This window comes from Patiria miniata, unplaced genomic scaffold (genome assembly GCF_015706575.1).
Source record: "Patiria miniata isolate m_02_andy unplaced genomic scaffold, ASM1570657v1 HiC_scaffold_1, whole genome shotgun sequence".
NCBI lineage: Eukaryota > Metazoa > Echinodermata > Asteroidea > Valvatida > Asterinidae > Patiria > Patiria miniata.
Genome location: NW_024037047.1, coordinates 30,330,375 through 30,343,802, shown reverse-complemented (window position 1 = coordinate 30,343,802; position 13,428 = coordinate 30,330,375). Strand labels below are relative to the sequence as shown.

Below are 13,428 nucleotides of genomic sequence, written 5' to 3'. Positions count from 1 at the left end.
GTACCGATTGTTGTTGTTGAAAAATGTCAACAGAAGAGCGACAAGTGGCTATTATTTTCCCAAGGAATGTAAGGGGAAAGCCACCCATTGCTGTAGGTAGTAAGCTCAAAAATTGTGTAATTTCATTATTCAATAGTTGGTACGTGTTCAAAGTCATCTTTTAGTAACGACCAGGGACTGCATGGTGAAGTTCTAAGGGGCGCTTTTTGTTGAAAGTGAGTACCGGAGCACCGGCAGCTTAAAAATCGCTATGCTGAACGATCGCTAAATATTACATTGTACAAACAATTTCTGTGGATCCCGCAATGTTCGTTATAGGGGGTTTTACTGTATACTTAACCATACACTGTATGTACAACACTATGCGATAATATGTTTTTGCAACTGAGATTAAGTTCTCAGGATTGCATTTGCTTCAAATAAATTAAAAAAGAAACGGGAGGAATGTTATCCCAAAAAAATATTTCCATGATTTTTATATTGATTTACATGTATAATGGTCATTAGTAAGCAAAAAGCACTATGAGTATAAGGATTTACTATGATTTAGTGGGTAGTATTTAAGGCTACAACGGAATCGCTGAGGCTTTGGCTTTGTTTGTTTTTACATTGACATGCTACTGTGATATTCGACGCAAACCCCTTTTTCGAAAATGGGCCAACTCAATTGAAGAACACTTGGAGATTGGCAATAGCGCCCTCTATTGAACCTTGAAGGAAATAGGATCACCTGCAGTGTTGGAGCAAAGGCTTTGACCCTCAAGGCCAAGGCTTTGACCCTCAAGGCCAAGGCCAAGGCTTTGACCCTCAAGCCTTGAGGCCAAGGCCAAGGCTTAACCATCAAGGCTAAGGCCAAGGCCAGCCCTGTTTTATAAAATGACCACTAATATAGAACTAATTATAGTCACATGACACATCATCACGAATCGCTCATTAAGAAGAACTATTTGTCTTTAATTGCAATCAACATGCTCGCGTACACTGTTTTATGACTGCATTGTATCGATTAAAGTATAAGTTCAGGTCTTCTTGAATATGGTTTAACTAAAACAAAATAATGATATATTGACGCACAATTCTCCCGAGTGTAACAAAAGGGGGATCCAAGAAACTGATTTGGGAAATTTTTATTTGCTGGGCCAACATGGTCGGAAATAATTAGCATTATCTAAAACAGATACATGCAAATCTTTAGCACTTATCAGGGAGACATATACAACCAATCAGATCTATTCCATAATTGTATACAATTTAAGTGATCATCTCATTAGCCCAACAAGTGTACAGAATATTGTTGCAGCAAATCTACTACAATGGTAACAAAATATGATGCTATAAATATGGAAGTGTGCCCAACACACAAATCTATAGGGTGCTTCCCTCCTCCATGGTAACACGATTAAATTGGTAACAGCAAAATTTCAAACAGATTTATGATTTATCTGGAAAATGCAAAAATCTATGGGCCTTGAAGAGCCTTGACTCAAAATTGCAAGGCTCTGATCCCTCAAGGCCAAGGCCAAGGCTTTTGCCCTCAAGCCTCGAGGCCAAGGCCAAGGCCCTAAAATCCAGCCTTAAGGCAGCCTTAAGGCCAAGGCCCAGCATCAAGGCACTACATCACTGATCACCTGACCTCACATGCTGTCATCAAAGAAATAGAATCATGCTTGATCATTCTTTGAAGTTATTGAGGTGTGTTTTTTTAGCCCTGTTTACCTTGGTGATGGTGTCAAAAGTATAATGAACATAACATGCCAAAATGAATGGATCTTTAGATTTTTTGTACATCACACTACACTACAGGGTTTTGTGCGGCATAAATTTAAAAGTCATAAAATGCAAACACCCAGTATACATGTATATTGTTTTGAAAAGCTAAAATAAAGTTTTTTATTAAATCTATGAGTGTTGCATCGGTGTCGGGAAGTTTTATTTTTTTTTAGAGGCCTCGTATATTTTTGGGTGAGAAAGACGAAAGAAGGTCCTGATTGATTTTTTTTCAACTTATACTTCAAGTGTTCTATCTTGTGGAATTTGGTTACGATGCACTTGACCCCATGCTTGACCTTTGCAATTTTTTATTCGAACTAGATATTGCAGTTTTCATTTTAGGCCACAAAAAAAAAATAAGTCGGTCTCTGGTCAGCGCGCGCGTCGATTTTAATCATGCGCGTCAATCTTTTTTTTTTCCAAAATGTTCCGCGGTAGCTCCAACAGCGCCCTCTATTGCCGCACCTCCTCAATTTTTTTTTACCAAAGAGCACCAAGGAATGGGAAATTGCACCAAGGCAAATGATCGAGAGCACCAAGGCAAATTATGGAGGACACCAATGTACATGAGGACACCAAAAAAGCAAAATAGTACCCCACCTTGTCTGTACAATCCAAGCTTGAAGAAAAGGAGAAAAAAAAGAAAAAAAAAGAAAAAAATTCGTCAATTCCGGAACTTTGGTCTTGACCAGAGACCGAATATTTTTTTTTTTTTGGCCTTATAGACAGTCGTCTGAATATCTGGGGACATGCTGATTTGGATTGAGTGGCTGACTTTCTGCAATCCATTTAATTTTCAGTGTAAAAAAAAATTGTGTAAATTAAGGTACAACTAACTAAATAAATTCAAAAAATGTTAAGTGAATTTTGGGGCAATTTATTTTTGCTATTCCAGGCATTCAAGTGCAGCATACAAAGTAACTACAATTTTTTATTGTTTGGTCCCAAAAGTCCCAAATTCTTAGAGTTTAATGTTATTGTTGTCATAAGGAATAGCTATCCCTAACAGTCCAGAATCCTCCAATTTTAATACGATTTTACAAACCCCCTAGGGAGTTGGGGGAGTTGGATTAATCAGAGTCCAACAGAGGGCGCTACATAACATTCATAATATTTTACCCAGGTGGTGAGCTTGCGGGGAATGAAATAGTACATGTACATGTATAAAGACACGGGCAATAAGCTAATAAACAGGTTTGAAAAACAACCCCCTCCCATCAACATAAAGCCAGTTATTTAAAATAATATCTGAACATCGGTAACCCAGGAAACAAACCTACTGATTCAATCAGAAATTAAAGGGAATGTACATCATTGGCTGTTGCTGTTATATTCAGAAATGAACTATTTGAGGGGTTAGTATAATAGATCAAATATTGTTACACTGACATGTTTGAAATTTTGTGTTCGAAAATGCTGGAAAACCAAGAAAAACAAACATGTTCAAGTAGTCTGGTTCCCTGACTCCACTAAAGATAAAATGGATCAATTTACAGATGCCAGAAAATTGTAAGGTAAGGGGATCCAGTCTAGCTGGCCTGCACCTGTTCATAAACATGTAACCAACAGCAAAAAAATAAAATTGGACTGAAAAAAAGATAAATTTGGAGCAGTAGTCGAAAAATAGTTAGGTTTTTCCAACGGTGGTCGGCCGACCAGTGTTGGAAATGTATACAAAAATACAATTTCTTAAAAATGACTTCACACCAGGTGCCATAATTTTACAGGTTGCTTTAGACTGTCATTTACCAACATCCTAGTGAGGTATTTCGTAAAAACTTGGTAGTTTAAATTTTTTGATGTTTGCAAATGTTGTATATTCCCTTTAAACCTTTGCTCAAAGTGAAGATAGTACTGGTATCAAATACCCTGTGAAACTATTCTGTCAGAAATGGTCTCGATCGAAAGAAAACAATCATTCAAGAGTGTTTTTTTTTGGGGGGGGGGGATGGACGTTGATGTTTACGTCCGTTCTTATTTTGTTGTTCAGAGTTAAGAGGATACTTGTTACGTTGCTGAGGCAACGGCAGACATCATTAAGACGGCACTTCAATGCTGAGTAAAATACATAGTGTGAGTTAACATTGTGTAAAAACGACATTTAAACTACGTTGCTGTGGCAACGGCAGACATCATTTAAGAACATCTTAAAAATTCAAGTACAGTTAGATTTCATTTTGGCGAAATCACTCAAGCATGAAATCCCGAAATCTTTATCGTACATCTCGATTTTGGGACACATAAATAACTAGAACTGGAGGCAATGGTGTGACGTCACACTTGACCCGATCGTAGTACGTGACCGACGCTATGTCATGCCATATGCGCGTGCATAGCGCATACGACGAGGACGCACTATAGACTAGTGTAATGTGTGATGCATGCACAGTGTGCAGAATATCGTTGACTGAAAACCCCGAGTACGACCCCAAAAAATCTTCACAGCACCCAAACTCTGCACTTTGCAGAGCCTTTGTAACCCTTTCCCAAGATGGGTGCCGACCCACGCCTAGACGTGGCCAACTTCAAGAAGTTTTTGGAGGAGTTTAGCTCGACTCACGCGGGCACGGACAACTTGCCGTTTTCTAGCCTAACGTGCCACATGACGAGAGAAGAGATCGAGGGCGAATGTTTAGAATGGGTCACCAACTGCCTCGTCGGCCAAAAGTGAGTTGCCCAGTTTCTTTTCTCGTGAGCAGTAGCTACCGCCCTTAGACAAGAGCTGGATTTTCTCTTGTCTGTGTTGCATGTTACAGAAGACAGCGCGAGCTTTAATCTGTAGAAAGGTCGATAATCTAGCCCCCTTTTTGTTGAACTTCGTGTTTTATTTGTTGCTCATTATTGCCTTTACCAGTTATGATATGCCATGGATATGCCATGTACATGTAGGCTATGTTGTGTATTTCAGTACAATCTTCTTATTTGTTATATTGCCTTAACATGATATGAACACCATCCATCACTTCTTGCTTGCTATTATTAATGAACAGTATTGATTGTGAATTGTGTCTTGCTTTTAATATGTTTTACAAATCATGAGATTTTGTAAACATTTTACATGTACTTAAGTTCTGAGTCTGAGAGAGTGACTCAGTGAGACTATTTTTTTTCTCACCAGACAGCATCCTCAGTGATGGTAGGCTAGGCCTAATTCATTCTTTTTACTTTATATAATATCAGGCATGCAACTTTTCCTCGGATCAGCTGATTTCCTCTTTTTTTAATTCCCATGTGTGCCATTGAAAATAGAAAAACACTGTACAAAATCTGGGACAAATTTGAATTTCCTCTTTTTTTGTGATTTCCCAGTTGCATGCCTGTATATTTTAGAATTTAAGCCAAATCATTATTATTTTATTAATCCGTCGTCCAGAATGATGCCATATTTGTGTTGTAAAATCAAGTTCATTCAAGTGTGTATCCGTTTCATTTTCATGCTCAATAAAATTGTATTAACCTTAAAGGGAATATACATCATTTGCTTTTGCTGTAATTTTCAGGAATGGATGGAATAGGGGGATTGGAAATATATAGCAAATATAGTTACACTGATTTTTTTGAGGTTTTGGGTTCGAAAATGCTATAAAAACCAAGAAAAACAATCATTTTCCTGTATTCTGGTTCCCTGACTCCATCTAAGAAGAAACAGAGCAGTTTACATATATTGGGGAATTGTAAGGTCAGGGAACCAGTCTAGCTGGCTTGTACCCGTTTATAGGTGTGTAATCGATTGCAAACAAGTGCGATGGTCAACTGGGGCCAGTATTTGAAAAAAAAGCCAGTTTTTTTCCAACGCTGATCGGCCGATCAGCGTTGGAAATTGATACAAAAATACCACTTTTCTTGAAAATGACAGTATACCAGGTGCCATGATTTTACAGGATGCTTCATACTGTCATTCACTAACAGTCCAGCAAGGTATTTCAAAATGATTTGGTAGTTTTATTTTTTGATGTTTGGAAATGTTGTATTTTCCCTTTAAGTGTCACACTGTTGGTATGTTTATGGAAGTCAACCATTGCGCATGCATCAGTTGCCAGAGAATGCTTCTCGGACTTGACTTTTCATAAAAAAAAAAAAATCCCACAGTAGTCCATGAGTCCAAAAGAAAATTTTATGTACTACAATAAAAAGTAGCATTTGAAAATATTGATTTGGTGAAAATGAAAAAGTTCACACTGACATTCAAATCCTGCACCTTTGGCACTCCAAAACGCATTGCTATCCTACTGATCTGTCGAAGCACTTCAATCTTTTAAACCCTTAAATATATTTGCAACATTTGTTATGTTCCCACTTATAACAACAACCATTGAAAAAAACATGATACCTTTTCCGTATTTAGCCACTGCCTGAGTTTAAATCACCTCAAATCCTTCAATATCGAATACAATAAACACAAGGTTTTGGAGCATTCAAGGTGCTAGAGTTTGGCAACTGTTACTTGAAAATTGTACTTCAGAGAATGTATCTTAATTGGTTTTCCACACTGGAGGAGTCTGTGAGTTTCAAAAAGCCTCCTGGCAAAATGCCATGTGAGTTAGTTTTATTGCCATACTGATTTTACTTCGTTATTAACAGGTTTAGCTGATACTGATAGGTCTGTCTGTCAGAACACTCTCATGTCAAACGGCTCTGTTCAAGCACCATTGTACTCATCGTAAAGCCTTGTCATTAATTCCTTATTTATTGAGACACAATTTGGAGCTCATTAAAGTGAATGGATGATTGAGCACACACTGATCAAGGCTATTAGAGTTGAACAATGGCCGTCAGTATACATGTAACTGACGATCCGTGAATGGTCTTATATGCATAATGAATGAGGGTGAAATCCTGGAGAATGGTGCTTAGTGTCTGATGCTACTGTCACTTACAGTTTAATTGTTCAACTGTCAGTTGTTGCTATAACTATGGCTGTACTGAATATACTGTTGATCATCAATGGAATATTCAAATAGCTTTTTGCCGGTTTGAATATTCGAAAATAGAAAACCATGCACGTGCGCACGTGACTGTGGAGTAACCTCCTAGGCCCAAAATTTTGCAACTCCTCCTAAATTTTTCAAAATTGTCAGACAGTCCTGCCTCAAAATGCATTCATCCTCAATCCTCCAAAATCCTCCTCATCCCAAAACTTTGCACTCGTGTTTAAATGAAGGATAACCAACGCCAAATCCTTCAAAATCATCAGACAGTCCTGCCTCAAAATGCATTCATCCTCAATCCTCCAAAATCCTCTTGTGCTTCAATCACCATTCATCCTCAATCCTCCAAAATCCTCATGTGCTTCAATCACCATTCATCCTCAATCCTCCAGAATCCTCATTTGATTCAATCACCATTCATCCTCAATCCTCTAGAATCCTCCAAAACCGCCAGGAGGATTTTGGAGGAGTGAGGTGGGTTAGGGTTAATGGTGAAGTTGCGTTTTTATTGTCAGATGATACTTTTTTGTCGACGGTAACTTTCTTGTCGACATGTACATGTATTTATTGGTCCCATTCTTTTAGCTGGATAAAGTCCCTGGACCTACAATGTACCTCCATGGCTATACAGTACTTACCGGTACTGCAATATCATTGCATGCAATTTTTAACCGGCGTGCTTTGTATGCAACTTTTGACCAGCGAGGAAGGCAGCTTCAGCTGGCGTGTGTAAAACTTGATCGACAAGTTTCGAATATTCGAATATGCAATCAAGTGCAGTTTCAAGTAATCGAATACTATATTATTCGAAACTGGACAGCCCTATCATGCTTATTGTTTATGTACACTGTACAATGTACAATGTAGCAGGAGTATGTATGTGTAGACATAAATCGCGCGAGTTTCCTTCTCCTAGGCATGAGTACTAAAATGTCAATTCATTTTGTTTCCTTAAACGCCCCCTGCATTAACCTGGCTGGAATTGATTTTAGCTGATACACATTTATTTTAAAATTACCAAGAGATTTCAGTACTGCCCACAATTCACCAAACTTGTCTGTTCATTATTTACATTTTGTACATTGTACCATACGGTGTATGTACACGTATGTTATTGTTAAATGTGTATTCAATTGTTTTTCTCAGTCATTTGATACCATGTTACATGTATTTTTAATCGAAATACCAGTACGCCATACACAAGAAGCATCAAATAAGCTCTTGATGGCAGCCATTCTTTACTGTGTATACGTGTACAAGTACATGTACTGGTGGTGATTGGAATTCATCATCAACTTCACAAGTTCACAGAATCTGGGAAAGGAACCAAGTACATGCAACTTGGGCCAAGTAACAAAAATTAGACCAGTTTCTAATCCCCGCCCGCTTCCTTTTTTCCACCCATCTTAAAATTTTGTATTCATACATTTGCAATATGTGTTGCAGATTTTGTCAATACATTGTCTTTTTATTTATTTCCAACGAAATTGTAGCTATGTAGAAAGGGTGAGGGCCATTTTAGACACAATTTTGTATTCAGCAAAAGAGTCGAGAAAATGGAAGAATCCATCTGCCATCTTGGAAAATCTGCCATCTTTGAGAGGGGGAGGGGCTTCCTCCCCTCACTTTTTCAAAAAGCCCAGACGAGAAAGTTGTTTTTTGTTTGTTCTGGGCCTTAGTGTTAGAATTTGTCTCAAAGGTTTTTTCCATTTGGAAAAGATTTGGATCATATTGGGTTCAAGGTAAATGTACATTTACATGTACTGGTGCCATGTACAGTATACATGTACATGTACCATGTATGTATCACAACATTTACATTCATAACAATATTGATGAATGTGCATACTCATACACGTTGGACACCTGTTAAGCAGTCACCTGTCCGATCTGATTTGGATGAGTGAGGCAAAGTGATAATGAATGGGGGGTTAGACCTCTTCACACCGCGGTGGCCCGGCCGTCTTCGTCACATTTCCTGTAGTCAGTCATGCTATGGGTCACTAGCGAGTCATGTGAAGAAGGCTTCCTTGAAGTTTAGTACATGTACAGGATCTCAGCGACTCTGTGGCACAATTGAACAAAATAGTGTACTATCAGATACGGCATCTGGTGATTTTTGAGGGAACTCTATCTTCTGTTTGTAGTTTAGCTGATTCTACGTTGAGTCAGTACTACTTAGGCAGCATCAACCAATTAGCCAACATTAACCAGGATTTGACCGTAACTTTTTTTTTTCACTAGCCAGCCTGGCTATTTTCACTGGCCGGCATGTTTTTCTTTTATAAAGTCTCATGAACAACAATGTGTAAAACGTGTATCCTCGGGCAATCTTGTCAGTTTTTCTAATAAACACATCTAATAATTTATCACTAAACATTTAATAACATTAGACACAAATTGATACAGGTTTGCTTTCTGAATTTAATGATTTATTTCTTCCTGTCTTTTTATCTTTGCCGTAGCCCAATAATTTTGACTCGCCGGCCATGCTACCTAAGGAATAGTTGTGACTAGCCCACCGCAGTTTGACTAGCATTTGGCTACCGATAAAGTCGAACCCTGCATTAACCTGAGTTGAAAGATGTGAAAATTCTTTGAAGAATCAGATTGAAAATAAGCCGTTAAACAGCATACACACCTCTGTGTAGCCTTGCATTGGTGATTCAGTACTACAGTTTGTTCCATTGAATTTGAAGGTGTGTTTTTTTTATTGGGGGGGGGGGGGGGTTTGCCAGTAGGAGAAATTTTGAATAAATTTTGAACACACTTGTGACTCCTGGACTGAATCGTACAGTTATCCACTCCAAACTTGTTTGAGTTGGCCTAGCCTAATGCGTAGTTTTGTCTCATATACAAGTGCTCTTTTTGCAGTTGGCAGGCTCTTCCTCAATGTATTGATCAACCAAATTCAGTATGTACGATGAATATGAAGTTTTAGTTTTAGCTACCAGTATGTTCCCTCAAAGAAAACCACATCCTGTATTTTTTTAACCCTAACTCCCTAGGCCTTTTTGCTAGGATGTAGCCTCAATCCTGCAAAATCCTCCAGTTGGCCTCTTGGAAAAAATAGCATATACCGGTAGCCTCAATCCTGCAAATTCCTCCATTATTTCTTGATTATGGTCCGTGGAGGGGTAACTACTGCCTGAATCCTGCAAAATCCAGCGTCAGTGACTGTCAATATGTTGAGGCTTGGCCAGTGACATCCTGGAGCAGTACGGAGGATTTCAAGCGTAATCCAGGTCTATATTTATGCATGGCTGAGCAAAAACAACACAAGGTCCGGCCCAAGATCTTGACAAAGTGAAATCAGTAACACACTTTTGCCATGTAACCTCAATCCTCCAAATTCCTCCACTTTGGCAAAGAGGATTTTGAAGGATTCCGGGCGGTTAGGGTTAACGATCACATTGTCCACTCACATGCATACAGTGTGCAAATGCTTAGCGTACCGTACATGTACATGTATGCATTCGCAAGCTGTAATCCAATCTGACAAAAAAAGAGATAAATTTGCATAATTTAGTGCGACTCTGCAACGATGTTAATCCTGACCATTTTTCTACCCTCCATATGAACCGGGTACGCAAGCACAAAATCCTGGCCCAGAGACATGCCCTGCCAATCCAACATGCACGTTTTCAGTAAATGCCGAGCCAGGATGTTGCATTGCGGTTTTACCCATTGCCCCTTATGTAAATATAACAGGGCTTCCCTGGAAAAATCCAGGGAAGTTGGCAGCCAGTGTACATTTGATACAGATCAGGTCAGGGCTTTGGTGTGTGTGTGTCGAGCACTCGACTTCCCCAGCTAACCGAATTGCTTGTACAAATTTCATGCACCCACTTGCATTACTTTTTTTTGTTGCGCATGGTGATTGTTGCAGAGTTGGTTAGGGGACCTTTCTTCTCATGACATGTGCTGAATTCCTTGTACCCATACATGTTGTTTCTTAAGCACTGGTTCATGTATGAAGAAAGTCCATGATTTAGTAATTTTTTTGTTAATAACATTAATCAAACTTCAAGGAAACCATTTCAACGCCATAATAATTATAATTGTTTACGTGTATATTATGCATAATGTTTATGATTGGTATTTTGGACAAGAATATACACAAACCATGTTGATATTGATGTATTGAAGGGCATAATTAGTCCAGGTTAAGAAAAAAACTTTCTTGCATTGTCTTGCAAGATTATTGAAATTTAGCATTTTTTTCAACATTTATACCATTTCTACAGCTACACTATAAATTATCCTACTGGTTACGTTTATGTACAAGTCATGTACACATGTACAGTTTTGTACTACAGGTACCGGTACATGTACATTTGTGACCTGCCATAGCATAATGAGGAATAACCCCCACCCTTGACTTTTCAAGTTATGTACATCATGTTAAAGCGCAAATCATTGGCTTTCCAATGATACCAAATTTATTTCTGTAGCTGAATTTATTCCAAAAATTTGCCACAGCAACTTCAACAGTGTCCCGCCAATCTTCGCCAACCTCATTTCGAGAAAAGCGGCTTTGAAAAAAAAGATACGCATTGCGCCGCCAACTGCAGTGATAAACGTTATTCACTTTTTACACTTTTGGGGGTATTTTTGTCCAACGAAAATGCATAGTGTGAATCTTGGATACTTTGACTACTCAAAAATAGAAAAAAAAACAGTATCAATTTTGACATGATTTTTCTACTATGTCCGACTTAAGGCGTCAATTACTCAAATCAAGGTTTTGGGGGACATTCCTCATTTTGCCTCAGTAGGATTTTATGTGATGCAGAACATGCTTGCATATTGAGGGGGTGGTGTACATGTACATGTGGTACACCATCAGTGGGGTACATGTGCATGCATACAATTCATTATTTTTTTAGTAAATTTCTTGATGAATGGAAGACAGCGAATTCCACATCCCATAGCATCCACACATTCTATCCAGTCAGCAATACAAGCTACATGTGTATCAATTGAGATTCACTGCATGTGTCACTTGATCTGTGGAGTCCATCGCAATATGCGTGGGACTGATCTAGGACGGACGGAATACAAAATAGTGGCCTGATCAGAAACCTGAAGGGGTTGTTTATTAATCCTCTTGTTTAACCGGCTGGGGATTATCAGTCATTTAGTTGGGAAGTTCTTGGAAAGTTGGATTATAACGTGGGTGTGCTTGTATACATGATTACTTTAAAGGGAATATACATCATTTGCTTTTGCTGTAATTTTCAGAAATGGATGGAATTGAGGGGTTGGAAATATATAGCAAATATAGTTACACTGACTTTTTTGAGGTTTTGGGTTCGAAAATGCTATAAAAACCAAGAAAAACAATCATTTTCCTGTAGTCTGGTTCCCTGACTCCATATAAGAAGAAACAGAGCAGTATACATACATTGGGGAATTGTAAGGTCAGGGAACCAGTCTAGCTGGCTTGTCACCCGTTCATAGGTGTGTAATCGATTGCAAACAAGTGCGATGGTCAATTGGGGCCAGTATTTGAAAAAAAGTCAGTTTTTTCCAACGCTGATCGGCCGATCAGCGTTGGAAATTGATACAAAAATAGCAGTTTTCTTGAAAATGACAGTATACCAGGTGCCATGATTTTACAGGATGCTTTACACTGTCATTCACTAACAGTAACAGTCCAGCAAGGTATTTCAAAATGATTTGGTAGTTTTATTTTTTGATGTTTGCAAATGTTGTATTTTCCCTTTAACCTTGTGGTTGAATTTTTAGTTAAATCATTTCCTCGTCCCAAACTTTTCCATGAAATCATAGATCAGCAGATAGTCTTCCGCAACAAATTAAAAATCATGTACATGAAGCAGTTTTCAATAGTGGCTTTTGTATTGTTTTTCGGCCATGCATGCACATTTGATACCGGCGTACACATTTTAGATTAATACACTATTTTGAGGGATCTCTGCTTTTTAAAAGTTACATATTTATGTTTTATTATGTTGCAGTTCATCAAATTCAGATTATACAAGTTTGTTAAGGCTATAAGCTACAATGTCACGCAAGTAACACTGCTTGTCACACGAGTCACATACTTGCATACTGGTATGTAATGTACGAGGCTGTTGTTATTATGACAAAGGAGATTTAAATTAACCCTTACCCCTTGGGCTCTTTTACTAGAAAGTATCCTGAATCCGCCAAAATCCATCAATTTTGCCATACAAAAAAATGTTGGTGGCCAGTGAGTCCATCAGAATCCACCAGTTAGGCGGGAGTAAATCTGTTGAGATCCTGAATCCGTGAAAGTCCCCCAAAAGCTCAATATAGAGGTATCCTGAATCCATCAAAATTCTGCAGTTTCGCTGGCTTACAATCCTGAATCCATCAAAATCCCCCAGTTTGTAACAATATGGAGGTATCCCGAATCCACCGAAATCCCCCGAAACAGGGGTGTGGATTTTGATGGATTCAGGTACGTTAGGGTTAATGCAGCTTTTATTCATAGAGTGATGAGGGTATTGGGTTCCCAGTTCGTCAGGTATAACTCAGATCTAACTTGTAGTATTCTTCGAAAGGGCAAAGGATGAGTTGTTGTCAAAACCCTCTGTCAGTAGCCTGTCACACGAGGCTCACGGAATAAATCGTCATCTCTCAGAAAATACGGTAGCAGTTTGTCAACACTTTTACCTGAAATTTTACTGCCTATAAATGTACATTTGCGTATGTGTACCTAACTGATACCTATGCTGAATTA

The 13,428-nt window shown here is 38.5% G+C and overlaps 1 protein-coding gene across 1 annotated transcript in view; it reads left to right on the top strand.

The window, feature by feature from the left end:
- The first annotated feature begins 3,937 nt into the window (after window positions 1–3,937).
- LOC119728425 (protein phosphatase 1E-like) overlaps window positions 3,938–13,428 on the top strand; it is a 29,755-nt gene continuing 20,264 nt past the window's right edge. Inside the window, exon 1 of the mRNA XM_038200658.1 lies at window positions 3,938–4,437. Within this exon, the coding sequence (XP_038056586.1) occupies window positions 4,262–4,437 (176 nt within the window). The 5' untranslated portion in view covers window positions 3,938–4,261. The remainder of the gene's footprint in view (window positions 4,438–13,428) is intronic.